This window comes from Stegodyphus dumicola, chromosome 4 (genome assembly GCF_044657685.1).
Source record: "Stegodyphus dumicola isolate Sdum_Otavi_A_Nest chromosome 4, ASM4465768v1".
Lineage (NCBI taxonomy): Eukaryota > Metazoa > Arthropoda > Arachnida > Araneae > Eresidae > Stegodyphus > Stegodyphus dumicola.
In genome coordinates this window covers 153476636-153495178 of record NC_140771.1, presented here as the reverse complement: position 1 = coordinate 153495178, position 18543 = coordinate 153476636, and the positions used below count along the sequence as shown (strand labels likewise).

At 33.6% G+C, this 18543-nt stretch overlaps 1 protein-coding gene across 3 annotated transcripts in view; it reads right to left on the bottom strand.

Annotated features, from left to right (window-relative positions):
- hyd (E3 ubiquitin-protein ligase hyd) overlaps nucleotides 1-18543 on the bottom strand; it is a 260665-nt gene that overhangs the window by 17906 nt on the left and 224216 nt on the right. For all 3 annotated transcript variants that reach the window (XM_085815614.1, XM_085815615.1, XM_085815616.1), the window contains 4 exons: nucleotides 14387-14456; nucleotides 14038-14306; nucleotides 7681-7811; nucleotides 1134-1575 (listed from right to left, as the gene is read on the bottom strand). In XM_085815614.1, the coding sequence (XP_085671740.1) occupies nucleotides 1134-1575; nucleotides 7681-7811; nucleotides 14038-14306; nucleotides 14387-14456 (912 nt within the window). The remainder of the gene's footprint in view (nucleotides 1-1133; nucleotides 1576-7680; nucleotides 7812-14037; nucleotides 14307-14386; nucleotides 14457-18543) is intronic.

The window sequence follows — 18543 nt, the reverse complement described above, 5'->3', positions numbered from 1 at the left end:
ATAAAGGCATATCCTTTGTTTATCTAAACTTTAACGTTTGTTTATCTAAATTTTGTTTATCTTTAACGCCGCGGCAGGCACGTAATGAATTGAAAGTTGATCTGTCAGCACTATCCTTATCTTCAGGGCAGATGTTTTTATTTTATTTGGCTTATAATTCCTTACTAAATGTAGTATTTCATCTCGATGTACTTTGTCTTTGATATGATTTAAATCAAATTCCTCGTCATTATAATTCGCTTCCGATAGCGAAGAAAGTGACAGAGGTTATTGAAAACGAAAAAATTTCGATTGACAAATTAGTCGGTATTCTCGACACAGCAATTATAGGACTTTGTAACTGAACAAGAAATTATGGCTGTTTATAGAATTAAAGAGAATGTATTATCACATAAAAACGAAGCAACTTAACCAACTTACATTGAAAGAAATGTTTAATAAAGTAAACAAATAAATATTAAGCTTTTTTTTTGTAAATTTTGATACCCTTTAGATCATAATTGTTCTTTATTTCATAAATTACAGTTTCATATTTTTAATTTTATAATTTCTGCATGCCATCTTACCAGATTTAAACTGATGATCTATAATCCGGAATCGCCGAAGTCCCGACGAGTCCGGATTAACGACTTTTGACTGTATAGCCAATAAATGCACATCTTAACAAAAAAGCTCAAAAATAATACCTGATGACTGATATAAAGCATTAAATAAAATTTTACTTATATTATTTACAGTTCAGAGATTACTGTATTAGGTGTTCATCTATTCAGAAGTTAAAGAATTAAAGATATGAAAGAATAAAATACCATTTTTAGCATTTTCTGAAATGATTATTAATTATTAAATAAGAAACTGAAAATTTTAATACATGCAAATAAAAAAACCTAATGAGATTATTTAAATCTTTAAATGACATTAATGTACTACAGAACATTTAATTAATAAAAGTTCGGCATCTATATAATCTAAACAAAGTACACCACATAATGGAAATAATGTAAAAGTATTAGTATAATAACATATCTATCATATTAATTAGAAGGTTATACATATTATTTTAATTGCTTTAATTCTACATTTAAAAAAAGTAAATGGACATTTTCTTTAAAAACGTGCTATAAAAACCTTACCTCTTCAGTACAGAGATCTATGCAAAATGTAAGATCAAGAGCAGAGAACATAGCATTGCTATCTTTTCCTTCAGCATCTACAACAACTTGTCGCAATGATTCATACAAAACAGGATCAAAAAATGCTAGATCATGCCAACCCAAACGTCTGCCTAAGATGTATTTAATTACATGCCGGTTAAGATAAATAGGACATAACTCATTCTGCAAAAGACATAAGCCTATTATTCTTCCAACATTTCTAAATGCATTTATTCTTTCAGGAGTACATTTGCCTTGTCGAGGAGAATAAAATCCTCGTTTACCAGGTTGGTAAAAGAGGGGAGAATTATCATCTAGCTCATCATCGTCTTCTCCATCACTTCTCCTTGTTGTGCTTCCTCTTCTTGAACGTTCACCCAAGTTGAAAACATCCAAGTCAAGCAGAGCTTCAGTAGAATCTCTGCATTAGAAAAGAAATTAGTTATTCTCACATAAAAACAATTAAATTAATACACTTTTTATATTTTAGGACTCAAATATTACTTAATAACCAAAGGACATAATATAAGTATCTTTATAATAAGCATGTATAAAAGCAACATTTAGTATGGAGAAACTTCCAAATAATCTCCTTGCACTCTAAATAAAAGAACTTTAGATTTCAGATATAGCATCTACTGTTGTTCAAAGAAAATGATGAACCCCTTTATTCTTACATATCAGAAACTACAGCATTAATAGATTACTAAATATGTGCATAGTATTAAACACTAAAATTAAAATAATGCTGTCCCAAAATAAATACGTTTTACCCTTGAACAAAATGGATTTGAAGCATACAATTGAAGTTTGTATGTGGTATTTCTTTTTACATATACTTTTGTAATTACAAAAAGGGTAGAAGGATTTGTGACAGTTTGTAAAACTTTCAAACTACAAAGCCTAAATGCATATTGATGCACATTGAACAGATTAAGGATTTAGACATATAATAAATGTATGTAGGAACTTTTTTATTTTATTGCACATTACTATAAAATACACATAAAGTCATCATGGAAACTTCGCATTCTAAAAATTCTTATTTATTTTCAAATTATATGTTTTCACATCTACAGTACTTTGTACAACATAACATGAATGTAGATGATGATAAACACAGGATGTAATCGTATTAATAACAGTACAATTTATTTATTAGAATAATACCATACTTGATAATACAAATAACCATGTTAACTGACTGTTATGGATTCAGATCAATAACAACTATTATTAGTTAAATTTTTAGGACACCAAAAATGTATACAGGTGCTGCCCATTTTATGAATTTTCAAAGAATGAAATTTGTTTGGATTCAAAAAGAAAATAAACAGAATGTCATGAAAAAGGCTATGTTATGCATATTGCGATAGCAAAAGGCACAGTGAACACCATTTTCTTTACATCAATTTCATACAAGGTATATCTAAAGTGGAATTTACATTATTTGTTTTTGACATGAGATACCTATAATTAAATAATATTAGAAATAGTTGGTGGAAAGAGAAAATTAAATGCTGATAGTGATAGTACAAAAATGCAACAGGCCATTTTGTTTGAAAAAAAAAAGTAGCTATAATAAAATAACTTGAAAGTAGTGAGAAAATGATAAATGTCACACTCTTCAATGGTATGAATCATTCAATGATTAAAAGAATTCTTAGCAACAAAAACTGCATACTTGAACATGTCATAGGCGCACTGAGCAAGGAACAGTTATCGAATCGAAAAGAAGTAAAGTGAAGGGAGTTGGAAAAACACCTTTGGATGTGAGCAGAGTATCAAATTCAAACTTGCTCTCATTCATGAAACAGAAAGTTATGTTTGAAGCTATAAAAGCAGAACATGGTTCAACTTTTGTTTATCAAAAAACATTCAGTGCCAGATAGGTGGTTTAACAGATTCAAGAACACTCTCATCAAGTTGCCATAAGTGGACAAAATGCATGTGCTGTTATGAATACTCCTGAAAATTTCCAAATGGAATACCATTTGAAAATACCAAATGGAAAGAAAAAAACAAAAAGAAATACCAAATGGAATTACAGAAGCTGGTGGCTGTACCACATGATAAATAATTAACATGGATAAAAAAGGTCTTTTCTGGACGAAAATGTCAGAACAGTCCATTAATCAAGAAGAAAACATGAAGCCTGAGTTTAAAACGGCATTGGATAGATTAATGTTGTTGCTGAAAGGAAATGCTGCTGAAAAGGTTTTAAACTGAAGCCCTTTATTAATTCACCATGCTGCTAATCCTAGCCCATTAAAATACATACATAAAAGCTGCCTTTTTGTTAGAAGGATGAATAAATGGGAAGGCCTGGATCCTACTGACAGTACTTGAGTTTTTTTTTTAAACCATTTCATCCCATAGGTATAATAATATTGCCAGAAGAAAAGGATTAATTTCAAGACTCTCCTGATCTTAGATAATGAATCCAGCCAACCCCTATATTTAGATGATTTCCAAACTGAATTAGAGCTATGTTTTTATGACTTAATATACCATAAGCTGTAGTTTATAATCTGCACTTTTTTTTTTCACAAATAGTAGATGAAAATCAGGTGTGCTTCTTATACATGTGAATGATTAGAAATAAGTACATACAAACAAGTGGCAGAGCAGCAGTGCATGCAACATATCAGAGTGTATTTAACAAATGAGCATAAAATTCATTGTTGTTTGGAGAGTGTTACATAGGACGTACAAGTTTAGTTGTGGTTGTAGGTTTTGATGACATACTGTGGGATACTGCACCAGCAAGAATGATACTGATAATGCAAGCAACTTCTCTAGTGGTACCAACAGTGACACTGAATACGTAGTGCTAAATACAGAAAAACACTCCTTTTAACCTATGATAGAAATTTTGTCTCGGCATGTGGTAAATATTACTTTAGTTGCTTTCACACCTTAAAAAAAAAAAAAAAGAGAGAGAGGTGGCAAACACTATCTGGGGTTTATCCTAGGATAAAGTTAAAAATTAAAAAAAAGGAGGGGTTAAGGGTACTACTTATACATGCTAGAATACAATAACATTGACCTTACAGCCAATGGACTTCGATGTAATCGCCAATTTAAAAAAAATATATAAAGTCCGATATCCGGATATCCAATATCCCAAATGATCTAAAATCTGGATCTCAAGTCCCTGAAGGACTACTGTTTTTGTTTTGCGATTTTGTGTTCAATGACTATAAACAGCGAATCATTTTTCAAACTGTTGCCACCAAATGTTAGAGTCCTGCATTGTATTTCAAGAAATTAAATAACAAAAATCTGCATAAATGTATGTCTATTTCTCGCATTGTGATAAAACAATGGTACATAGAGCCATCGAATTTTGAATACGTAATGGGCATGTGGAAGACCAAATTTGAAATTTGGAGTTTGTTTTATTATTCATTTCATATTTTGTAAAACTTTAACAAATTTTTTATTAACAAATTCAATGATTTCAAAGCAAGCAACGGCAACGTTCTACAGAAAAAATAATTTTATCTCCAGCGCGGAAATTCTAAAGATATGCTCATTTTAAAATTATTTTGCGACACTGTTATTGAACTGAATTTTATGGTTTAAGTACACAGAACATGATATTTTTAATAAATAAAGGTAACACACAAAACGTTAAAAAAATGCCCCTTTGGGTGAAATTTAAAATTTGAAACTTTGGGGGGGGGGGTATGTTTAACGCAGGAGCATTTGATATTTCTTTCCATAATAAAATATATGGAGATTTTTACTTAAAAATTCCAATTCTTAATTTTACTTAGGCACTAAATAAAATACCTCATTATGAAGAAAGAATCATGTAAGCATAAATTTGCGAGATTAATAATTTGGCTCCTTAGTCGAGTATCTGATTGGCATACATCTCAAACCGAAACATTCCCCTACTAGTACAGTCAAAAGTTAATTCGGACACCCATAATCCGGAATGATCTATAATCCGGACCTCAAAGCTAAAAATTTTCTGCGCATGCGCCGCGTTGACACATGCGCACAGCCGTTTATGCATGCACGTAAGACCTTTACAACTGCGCATGTGTGTGCGCGCAAGCGCAGAATAAGTTTTCGCGTGCGCGTTTTATGTATAACGGACGGTATAAGCTAAAATTATCTAATTATCTATTTCAGTCAATGTTGATGATTGCCTTGTTCCTTAATCTTCGAATTGGATCTGGCTTATTATTTTTTGCAGACTGTAAGAGCAAGTTTATAAAAGTAAACTTGAACTTTCAATTATGACAAATAGAATTTCCGATGCTGGAGCTTCCAAAGGATCTACAAAACGAAAGTATGTTTTGATGTCCATCAAACAAAAAGTGGAATTGCTGCAAAAAATGGATAAAGACATGAAGAAGAGAGGTTAGTGAAAACAAAAAAATTTCGATTGACAAGTTAGTCGGTATTCTCCGCACAGCAATTACGGGACTTGAACGGCGGAACTTTGTAACTGAACAAGAAATTATGTCTGTTTATAGAATTAAAGAGAAAATATTATCACATAAAACGAAGCAACTTAAACTACTTACATTGAAGTAATAACTAAACTAATACAATTTAGGCTTAATTCAGTATGCAATAGGAGCAAGACAAAATTTAGCAAAACAACTTCTTTCGTCGCTAATCTTATGATATATAGCCAATAATGTATAGCGGATGCTAAGATAATGTATCTGCATTATTCTTCCCTCCAAATTGTATGTCCGTCATTCAGCCTATGGATATCGGAATAGTGCGTGCGATGAAATGCAAATATAAAGTAGCATTTTTAAAATCCATGTATTATTTCTCGAACAATGGCAAGATCATTCAAGAATTTTTGAAATATTTTAGCATAAATCTGCTGTGTGGAGCATCACAAGATTGTGGGAGGATGTGTCTCCAGATACATTAAATAATGCTTGCCATAATTTATGGCCAGCTACTATATTTCATGACGAGGATGATGAAAATGATAGCCGCAAATTTGAAGGCTTCTGGATATCGAAAAATACAGGTAAAATTTTCCAGTTAATGGATTTTGTAAAGAAATGTGGAGAAGCAATAATAAATGATGATAATATAACAGAAGCTTTTCACTGCGATGACAATGCCCCAATCATCATTCAATGGACGGCAAAATCTGTAATATGGTTCTAGATCCAGAACTACTACCGATAGTGAAAAAAGTGACAGAGAAGTTACTAAAAACAAGAAAATTTTGACTGACAAGTTAGTCGGAATTCTTGACACAGCAGTTACAGGACTTCAACAATGTAACTAAACAAGAGATTATGTCTGTCTACAGAATTAAAGACAAAGTATTAGCACAAAAATCGAAGCAACTTAAGCAACTTACATTAAAAGAAATGTTTAATAAAGTAAACATATAAATATTAAGCTTTTTTTTTTTTGTAAATTTTAATAACTTTAGATCATAAATGTTCTTTATTTCATTAATTACGATTTCATATTTTAACTGTATAATTTCTGCATGCCATCTTACTAGATTTAAATTGATGATCTAATATAAGGAAGAATCCAAATCCGCAATTGACAAAGTCCCGAAGAGTCTGTATCAAGGACTTTGTACTGTACTATATGTAGTTGATGGAACTTAAAATACAGATGAAAAACCTGATACCACTTTACAGCACTTTTAATGCATCTCAAAAAGCAACAGAGAGAGGAGGAGAAAGAACCTGTCTCAAATAAAAAGTTTGATTCAAAGTTTATGCCAATATCTTTTATTTCAAATTTAAAGAAGGCCCCCCCCCAAAAAAAAAAAAAAAAAAAACCAAGACCAAGTTCTAAAAGGTTTGCCAAAGAAAAATCTGCTGTGCACAATGCCATACAGTGCTACTGTCTTATTTATGACAAAAGAAAAAGGAAACCTGTTCCGAGAAATTTAAGACCGTTATAATCTTAAAAAGGACACTTCAAAAGTTGGTGCTTCTGGCCCATCTAACATGCAAACTTCTTCTATATCTCATACAGCTTTGTTATCATAAATGCCCTTTTTATTTGTTGACAGGGCTTTAAAGGGCGAGTCAGACGTTGACTCTCCCCTACCCATGGCAAACATCTACCAGCCTCATCCTCATCCCAACCACATATGCCTAAAAGATGACACTCCAAGATACATACTTTATCGTAATGTAATTCATTATTTATAATGTACTGTAGTTAAACATATTAATATATTATTTATTTGTTTTTGTATTTTTAATTCTTTATTTGGTAATATTTATAGTTCTGATCTCACGATCATGGTAAGGAGATATACGTAACAAACTGTGTTAACATTTTGTGAACAAATTTGTAGTACTAACAGCCTTTCGGAACACAACTCATTCGTAAAGTGGGGAGCATTTGTATGTTAAATTTAAACAATGCGAGATATCTACAATAGTAACCTCTGCATTATTCAAGGGTTAACCGTAGAGTTAGTATTGATGAGCATATTTTAATCAACTTGACTTGAATCTAATGAACTGTTTAAATAAAAAATAAATAAAATTGATGACTGTACCTGCTATGTGACAAAATTATATCTGTAGCTTCATCCACTTTTTGACGTAAAGCATCATCAGATGCTAAAAGCATTAGTAACTGAGCTGCAGATAATTCTAATAGCATTCCTGTTACTTTACTAGCCAAAGACTGAAAGAAAATGACATTATGAACATTTAATACTAGCGTAACAATAAAACAATTCTTATATTATTATTACAGGAGTACCCAAATATAAGAATGCTTACATGCAGATGACCCTGCATTTTTTACCATCTTTTACCAGCTTCACATGTATCAGCCTGATACATTTTAACACTCATCGAGCGCGTTGATCTGACAGATACAGGCGTGTCGAAGTCCCCTTAAACTTCTCACGACCTTGACCTTATCAGTATCTGCCCATCTGGCCACCCCCTCCTTTGGAATGCAATAACGACCAGTTCAGTGTAGGAGTATTTCCAGTTTTTAACCTTATTTGAAAAATTTGTATCTGTCAGATTTACGTGCCCAATAACGTTTGTCTCCTGAAGATTTATGGAAGTATCAAGATTCCTTATAGATTTTTTATTTATTTTTCCCATGATGAGTGCTAAATGCTTTAGATTTGAATAATCAAAAAGACCTTGAACTAGTCCATAATATTCTGTTAGAAATGAGGAATTAAATGCTGAAGAATGTGATGAAAATGATGATGAAGAAGTGGATATTTTAGAAACATTTGAAGTGTATTCTGAAAGTATTGAAAGTGATTATAATGACTCAGAATTTGATGATGATACTAGCAATGGTGATTTTTATGTAGGAAAAAACAAAAGCACTAAATGGGCAAAATCGCCCGGAAGAAAAAATTTCAAAGTTAGATCGCAGAATATTACCACAAAGTTACCTGGAGTAATCGGAAATGCGAAAGGTATAAAAACTATATACGATTCTTCAAACTGTTTTTTTTTTTTTTTTTTTTTTTTTTTTTTTTTTTTTTTTTTTTTTCTCCTGATGAAATATTGAAAATAATTGTGAAATACACTAACAAATACATTTCTACAATTTCTGATCCATTCAGTACAGAAAGAGATGCAAGACTAACAGATATCATTGAAATAAAAGCATTTATAGGTTTACTTTTATTAGCTGGTGTTTTGCGAAGTAATCGACAAAATTTTGGAAGAACTGTGGTCTACTGATGGAATGGGTATTGAGATGTTTAGAATGGTAATGAGTCTGAAGCGATTTAAATTTCTTCTAAGATGCTGTAGATTTGATGATAGAGAGACAATCAACGAGAGAAATGAGAAGTAAAACAGGTAAATTAGCACCTATTAGAGAAATTTTTGAGAAATTTGTGGGAAAATGTAAGTGTAATTATTGAATGGGACAAAATGTTACGATAGATGAGAAATTAGAAGGTTTTAGAGGAAGATGCTCTTTTCGCCAGTACATTCCATCAAACCAAATAAATATGGCATTAAAATTTTTGCAGCAGTTGATGATAAAACGCTTTATACATTGAATTTAAAAATATATACTGTAAAACAGCCCGAAAGTCCCTTTAGTGTCAGTAATTCCCCACTAGATGTTGTTATGTGATTATCGAAACCAATTTTCAACAGCGGTCACAATATCATCGCAGATAATTGGTTTACCTCTACTGATGTTGTAAAAGCCCTAAAAGATAAAAAACTTTCTTACATTGAAACAATAAGAAAGAATAAAAAAGAAATACCTCCCAGTTTTGTGAAATCTAAAGGAAAAGAAGTACATTCAAACTTATTTGGTTTTTCTAAAAACTGCACTTTAATTTCATACGTACCGAAAAAAGGCGAAAATGTTTTACTTGTGTCAAGTATGCCCTTTGATGATGCTATAGATGCAGACACTGGAGATGAAAAAAGCCAGATATAATCACATTTTATAATGGTACAAAATGCGGTGTCGATGCTCTGGATAACATGTGTGGAACTTATATAATTGCGCTCGCAATACAAGGCAATGGCCGATGATATTATTTTATTCGATGCTAAATATTTCAGCTATAAACAGACTAGTTGTATTTTTGGGAAATCAGAATACTGTTCAGAAAAGGAGAGAGTACTTGAAAATACTGGTGAAGGAATTAGTCAATGAAGAAGTTGTTACGCGCATGACTAAACCCAATTTATCGAAGGATTTGCAAATGAAACTTCAAACCTACAGACCAACTGCTGAAGGGAAAAAAAGCAAAGGTTTCCAGTAACCAAAATAAACACAAAAGGTACTCTACATGTCAAACAAATAAGAAAAGTAGATTGACCCAATATTCCTACATAAAATGTGCTGAATATTTTTGCTTGGAACATGCAGTAATGATGTGTCAGAAATGTTCAAATGAAAAGCAAACTTAAATTTAGAATCGAATTAAAGTATAACTGATTTATTTTGTCATTTTATATTATGTATTTTTATGTGATATTAATTATTTGTGAACAACTGCCATATTTTAAAATTTTTTCCAACTGTATTAACATGTTTCATTGTGTGTGTTTTTAAACGGCATTTTAACCTAATAGTGTAATAGAGATTTTAAATAATAAATAAAAATATTTAAAAATAAAAAAAGAAACAAAGGTCTGGGTGTAAAAGCCTGGGCCTAAAATGAATAAAAATTTAAGATTTAAAGTAATACAGATCACCAGAAAACATGCAAAACAGAGATGTATCTGACAAATACAAAGCGCCCGATACCACAATGATGCAAAAGCAAATTTTAAAGTTAGAAAAACATTTAGCAGAAATAGTAATAGAAGCTCCCTAAGGTTATATACTGTGCAGACACAGATAACAAAAATTTTAAACTTAACCAGTTTATTAACAATATATATAAAAATAAAAATACAATAAATAAATTTAATCAATATCAGAAACTTAAAGAGTGTAACATAATCATTATCAAAAATTACACTTAGTTGACTATTCATTAACCCCAAGAGTTTTTTCTTTAAAGAATATTACACTATTAATGATATAGCAAATATATATTACCTGATCTTTGAATACTGGCATTCAATATGCGAAAACATATCACAGAACAAAAACTACGCGGTTAATATGAATTTCATTCCACTATAAATAAGTCCATGCTTTTTGGTCAAGAAAGCACCTGAAAAATTAAACTAAACCTTGAGTGCACTTGAACTGGCAAAAGCCGCTTACTGTAGTTGCTCACGAGGAATCACAGCTTGGAAAAACACTTGTATTGAAGATGCCGCCTTCATGAAAACAGGATGTGCCCACGGCAGTTGCTCACCGGAAATCACAGTTTGGAATTTGACGTTGCTTAGCTTTGGAAACAAGATGCCGCCCACGGCAGTTGACCACCAGGAACCACAACTTGAGATCTATTGCCGCCGAACCGTAGAAACAGGATGCTGCCCAAGGCAGTTGCTCACATCATAGCTGCTTTGCAGAATCCAGGAAAAATTAACTTGGACTGGAACCACGGTACTTATCACTGGACAGCGCGCATCGCAATAACGTCTTCCAATGAGGGCTGGAACGGCACATCAAGGAGCAATGACAGGAACCAGAAGGACTAAGCCAGAGCGATGCGAGATACTTATACCTGAAGTAGACATGACGTCATCTCACAGCAACCAATCAACTATAGGCACAACTCAGTTTTCCAGATGACGTAACATCAAGTTTCGTTTTTGCATCTTATTTAGGCTGGAACAGTCCGTTCTTAATACAAACAGTGGCAGTGAAAAAGAAGTAGAAGTAATTGCTATATCCCTCTAAAATGAGAACTAAACCTTATGTAAAAATCAGAATTATTTCAAGGAGGAGAGACGATGCAGAAAAAAAGGTTACAATAGGTCATATTTTTCAACACACAAGTTTTGAGACGTGCCCGACGGAGTGTTAATGTGTTGTGTATTAAATACAGTTAAATAGCTTAAATACCACTGCTACATGTAAAAACTCTGTTGCTCCCCCCCTAAAAAAATAAGGCATGGAGAGGCATAAGAGCCACAACTACGAAATGTGGCATGCAAATGTGGTTTGGCAAGTTGAGTAAATGATTAAACTTGCAACACCAGTCAGCATTGTGGAACGATAAAACATGCATCTGAAGGGCACTGCTGGAAGAATGTGAAAGGACAGGTACGGTAAGTAACGAGCATTTACGACAAAGCTGATGGCTTGGATGCATAACACTGAAATGAAATATGCCTTTAAGACATACTCAACAGTGTTATGAACAGTTGTCAGACTTTTAAAGGTGTCACAATATAGGGCTAAAAGATGGCAGCTGGTCAAAGTTTTATGATCATTGTTCATTGTTGAAATCAGTGGCTCAGAGAAGGCACAATCAGCTGCCATAGTGGATAAAGACATCCCTAGGGCACCAAAGTGTGAAATGAACATGCAATTAAAGAGCTGCCATGTTCACACTAATAGTTATGCTATCACTGCTTTAACGCCACTTGCCAACTCGCAGGGATCCCGGAATATCCAAAGACATGATCTGTCCATTGTTGAAATCAGGGGCTCAGAGGAGGCACAATCAGCCGCCGTAGTGGCTCAGGAGATCTCTAGGGCATCAATGTGTGAAATGAACATGCAATTAAAGAGCTGCTATGTTCACATTAATAGTTATCTATCACTGATTGAATGCCACTTGCCAACTCGCACTGATCCCAGAATATCCAAAAACATGATTTGCAGAAGACTAGGCGGCAGTGGGCTTAGATCTGAACATTCATTAAGATGCTTGCCATTGTTACTCCACCATAAGCAGTGTCATTTTGCATGGTGCCACCCTCGCTCAAGCTGAACAGTGTACAATTGGGAGAAATGTAATCTTCAGCGATGATCACACTTTTCTCTTGATGCTGATAACCACTGCACATATGTTTGGAGATGAAGAGGCGAGCAGTATAATGTTCCATTTGTTTTGAAGCGAAACACAGCCCTAACACGGGGTGTAGCAGTCTGGGCAGCAATCAGCTGAGATGGCCATTCACCATTAGTCATGCTGTGAGGTACTCTGGCTACTTGCAGGTATGTTGACAACATTTTGCAGCTGATTATATTGCATGCAGGTTCTGTTTTCCAGCTGGACAAGAATCGGCCACATATAGCATGACATTTCCAACAATTTCTTTTTCATGTTAATGTTCTTGACTAGCTTGCCAGTTCTCCAAACCTGTCACCTAGCAAACATGCTGGCAAATTCAGCTGTGTTCAAACATGTCTTAACTCGCTGAACAGTTGCTCTATTTGTGGCAGAATCTACCACACAGGAACACTGGCACCTTAATAGACTCCATGCCCAACCAAGTACCAGTTTGTATAGCTGCCAGGGGTGGCTTTACCACCAACTGATTTTCACAATCTTTGTATTACCACTTGTTAAGAAAATGCTTTTTTTCAGCCCAGTTTTTGATAATTTGTTTATCTACTCAAACATCATAGCTCTGCTGAGGTTGTGGCTCAATTCTTTCTGGCAACAGTGTTTATATTTTTTAACACAATAAGGTTCAGGGATAAGCAGTACATTAATTTTATCTTAAATGTTATATTCTTAAAGTTATGGTTCTCACAAAGGTATTTTATTGGGGGAGGGGGACTACTACATACTTGTACCAAAGCAATACCTCCAGCGAAGAAAAGCATTATTTCTAGATAAATAATTTAAATTTCTGGCTTTTAAACTATCAGGGATTATTACAGTATAATAAAATCATAACAATAATAATACATTTGTGGACCCCAGCTAACAATACAAATATGTATTTCAATCATAACAACCCAAAATTACATAAAAAGTTAACAATAAAATAAAAGACAATCAAATCCAGGGAATCTTTCTAAATACTTCGTACAGGAGATATTTCACACTCTGCATTAATGGTCCACATTGTATTGCAGTATTAATGAAAAAACAAGATCGCCCCCCCCCATTTTGACATTTTCCATATTTACAGAAAATGTTTCATAACATGTAACTGCTTACACATCAAAAGAAAATGTAATGCTGAATTAAATATCATAATTTAATAATAATAATATCTGCAGAAAAAATATTTTTGCTCGTTAATTTAAACACAAGTATGATTAGTTAAGAAGCTGACTGTACTAACAATCATACTTGCCAAGTAACTTCAATTTATAGGCTACATATGATTACAATGCTTATATAAACTTACGTAAAATAAATACATATGAACTACTGCACTAGCAATCATACCTTGCCTAGCAACTTATAAATTATTTCAATTTAAAAGCTACATGTGACTGTAATGTTTAATACATAAACTTATATAAAAATGACTGTACATCAACTTGAATAGTGCACACAAAACCCCATCCTATTTACAATTAACAAAATACATACAGGTGTGAGAGCTCGAACTCGTGGGTAAAGGCGTTGTCCAAGTTGTTGACGATGAGGACTTAGATGATCATTGCTCCCCTGACCGCTGCTTCCAGCTTCACCAGGAACAGAAAATGCAGTAGCATCAAAACGAAGGGCTAATGGTGGATCTCGTTCTTTGGTTTCTCTAAGTCTTGTTGAATTCTGACTGGCTTTCTTCTGCTCTCGTTCACGCTCTCGGGAACGAAGTCTTTGAATAAGGTCTGCAATAGGAAGTCTTTGTATAAAGTCTGCAACAAATAATAACATACGCCATGTCATTTAATTTACAGTTAACATTTAAGAGATAAAAATTGTAAATTTTACATACTATACTGTAATGATCTAGTTCCTGTATTACAGGGCTCCAGGCTTGGTAAACGCTCAGAAGACAAGACTGCCTGAAAAATAACATAAATGCAATGTAAATTTCATTTTAATAATACAAATTCAGTTACATATTCCAAATTCTTTCATGAATAGAAAAGCTTAGCCTTCCATAAGCATAGAGTATTGGAAACATTAATTATTTATCCTATTTGTTTAGTCAAACCTCAGCCTCAATTCTTACAGATCAATCAGTACCTCAGTCTCTTTAATCAGCTTGGAATTATGATAAAAATTTCTGTATTATACTTCTTACTGGCTATAAATTCTAGTTTTTGTTGTTGTTTTGTCTTATTATAACAGCAATCTCAAAGATATCTAAGCATACAGAATACTTAAAAATTATTACAGAAGTTTGGTCTATCAGATGAAGGTTGGGATAAACAAATAGAACTAATTTCAGAATGACAATAACTTTAAGTTTGATTTGACATCTTTTGTGATTTGTTAAGAATGATTGACCTCAGTTTTCCTAGGTTCAATTACATCGAAGTGATCTTGATTTATTGCAGTTTAAAATTTGATAAAGAAAATCTTACTTACACCAAATTTAAACTGTTACAGCCGCAAGATGTCATCTACTATATATATGAGCAAAATTACATTTAATTCAAGTTACCATTCTCTACGTAGCTTGCTTTGAATGCTTCATTTTTTTCTGATGGTACTCACTCACCATTTTTCAGTTAACTGTTGACCTTTACTTGAAGTGTTATGTGGACACATATTCCTCTAATACTAATTCTTAAAAGGAATGCTAAGAGAAGTATGGATGATTCATGTCTTTAACTATCAAGAATAAATGCACAGTGGATAAGATGGATGTGAAGCAGGAATAATTAAAATCAAAATTGCAAAAGCAAACAGTCTTAATGAATCAATTTTCGACCAATCTACTAATTACAAGCAAGCAGGACAAACTACATTGACCTCATGTTGGTCCCAAACTATGAGAAACAGAAGCTGTCTTATGGCTGTAATGGAAATATTACTGCCAATGTAGATAGAAGGTAGTAAACAAAAGAAAAATTCTCTTAGTCAAATGACAGCTCAGTAAAAATGATAGCACTGAATGTGTTCGAAACCTTAAGAAGGGAACAATTAGGAAGCAAAAATGATTTGGATGCAGTAGTGGAAGAAACATTCTCAGCAAGCTTAAGATAGTTTGATCAGTTCAAAAAGCAATCAGGCATTTGCAGTGTTCATATACATGATGAAACTGCAAAGGCCAATTAAAAAGCAGCACCTAGTTTTCTAGGTGAATTGCAACAGATCATTGAAGAATTAAATTATGCCAATGTTCAGATATTTTAAACCTGATGAAATAGGAATACTATGGGAGAAAATACCCATTAAAATATTTTTAGGAAAAAAAAAAAAAAAAAAAAAACCACAGCTTGGTTACAAAGTTTCAAAGCAGTGTGTAAAATTCTTATTACATGGCAATCTTTCATAAAATCCTCTCCCATTCAGAAGTTTGGATAAAAATTTTCTCCTTGTTTAATGGTGATCCAACAGAAAAACCTAGATTACAAAAACTATTTCTGAGAATAGGTATAAACAAGGTTTGCTCTTCTCGACCAAAGTCAGCCAGCATGGTGATGTCAAGATCCTGCTCCAAGGCATGTTTCTTTTTACCTCTTCTATGAGTAAAGTGATGATTCTGAGCAAATAGATATGTCATGCCTTTGAGCATCAAAGAGACAAAGATTTGAGCTTGAAAGAGCATAATCTAGTTGGTCTTTTGATTCTGGGTTTAAAAACTACTTTTGTCTTGAGGCCTAAAAATATTGATAGGCAATAATAACACAATGCATCTAGTCATTCAGCAACACTAAATGATTTGTGCAAAAATGTAAAAATTATTCATTTATCACTAAATACTCCTTCCAGTGTTTGGCAATGGATTAAGGTGTAATTGCGTCTTTTAAAGCATATTACGTATGAAGAACTTTATAAGATAGAATGAAGGAGATGAAGTTATAACATTCACAGAAATCTGGATGGCAATCTGTATCAAAAATTGCAAATCATCGAGTGTTACGTGAATATTAAGGAAGCACGCAGTGAAGTAACATCTAGCAACATGACAGCAGCATGAAAAAAAGATTATTCCATACTGTGCAAATGATTTCAAAGGATTTGAAAAAATTTGTGTTATCAGTAACATAACTAAGATTGTTATAAAATTGAAAAAGGTGATGTTCAAGATCTACTTCAGTCATACGATAAGCTGGATGATGAAGCTCGCTAGAGATTAAAATTTAGTGATAAAATTTGGTGTCCATCAAGCAGATGTATATAAGGAGCTGTTTTTAAAAATTTCTGTTGCATTCCGATTTAGGATACCTTTCAGCACCTGAAAAAATGCCTAACCGCAGGCAGGTTGGGCAAATCAGAGAATCGCTCATCATATGAGTCGACGCGATGCGGCGATTAAAAAATGTCATGGCAGATTTCAGCACCATGATGGTAGCAGTCGACCTAGGGCCACAACAGATTGGGAAGACAGAGTGATTGTCAGATAAGCTGTCACAGCGTCTGATTCATCGCTATCAACCATCAGACGTGCGACCAGTACACAAGTGTCTACCATGACCATATACAGACGGCTGATAAGAGCAAAATCTACACTCATACCAACCATTACGCCACTTACCATTCATGTCTGCACACTGTCTAGCCAGATTACAATGGTGCTTAGTTTGATCAGGTTGGAATGATGCTGACTGGGGGCGTATAGTCGGCTGATAAGAGCAAAATCCCGTTTCCAACTATGCGGTGACGATCATGGAAGATGTGTCCAGAGACGACCAGAGCTGTGTGCCGATCCTGCTTTCAATATTGCATGCCACACAGGCCTCCAACCAGGAGTTGTGGTGCCATTTCCCTTGATAGCCAGACTTCTTTGGTCGCCAGTAGAGGCACACTTACAGCATGCCATTACATCGATGACATTCTGTGACCTGTTTTGCTACCATTGCTTTCGCAGCACTCTGGCCTTATTTTTCAGCAAGATAATGACAGATGACATAACATAGACGTGCTGCTATGAACTGTCTTACAGCTTGTCAAATACTTCCTTGGCCAGCCAGATCGGCAGATATCTCTCCCATCGAGCATGTCTGGAATATGGTGGAAAGGTAACTGCATCTACCAGGATATGTTGATGACTTAGCCCAACAACTGAAGCAAATCTAGCAAGAAATACCGCAGGAGACCATCGAGAAGCTTTATCAGTTTATGCCACGCCGTGTGGCAGCGTGCTTCCAGGCTAGAGGTGGGTCAACACCTTACTGAGCTCATTACTTTGTGACTATAAATCATTCAATTCTTCTGAAATCTGAATAATTTTCTATTCTGTACATAATCTTCCTATCCACCAATTTTTGTCTTCATCAGACACCTTCTTGAGGCATTGTTTTTTTTTGGGGGGGATTGCTTTGTTATTGTTGCTGTTGTTGTAGAGTGTATGTTTAAATTTCCAAGAACGAAACCAAATACATACTAAACGCTGTTTATTACACTCATATCTGCCACTTATTAAACTCGGCTTGGCAAAAGTCTGATACTTGAATGTGAAAATATCCTACTTGTACCCATCAAAGCATTTGTAGTTTCCACATTTAACGTAACTGTTTCCCTAAAATCGTTTCAAGCCATAAAACTGTTTTTAAACCTTTTTCACTAATTTGCTAAAGTGCCATATTAGACTTTTGTGTCAACTAATAGATGGCTCACAAGCAGGAAAGAAAGAAATCCAACATTGTTTATCAGAAACTGCATGGTGGGAAAGAAGATCTGAATAAAAGATGTTCCACTTGGACTGCTAAATGAATACAAGCCATTTAAAATTTGTAATACAGATGAAACTAGATTGTCTTACAGAACACTGCCAGAATGTACATTAATATTTAAAAGTGAAACAGTTGATTAAGAAATTGAAGGAATAAGTTACTGTGTTATTAATGTGCAATACAAACCCAAAAAATTAAGAAGACAGCACTGGTTTTTGACAAAAGCAGAACACCTGGATGTTTGAAAGGAGTCAAGAATTTTAGTAGTATTGTCTCTTTTTTATATTCTTTCTTTTTTAAAATG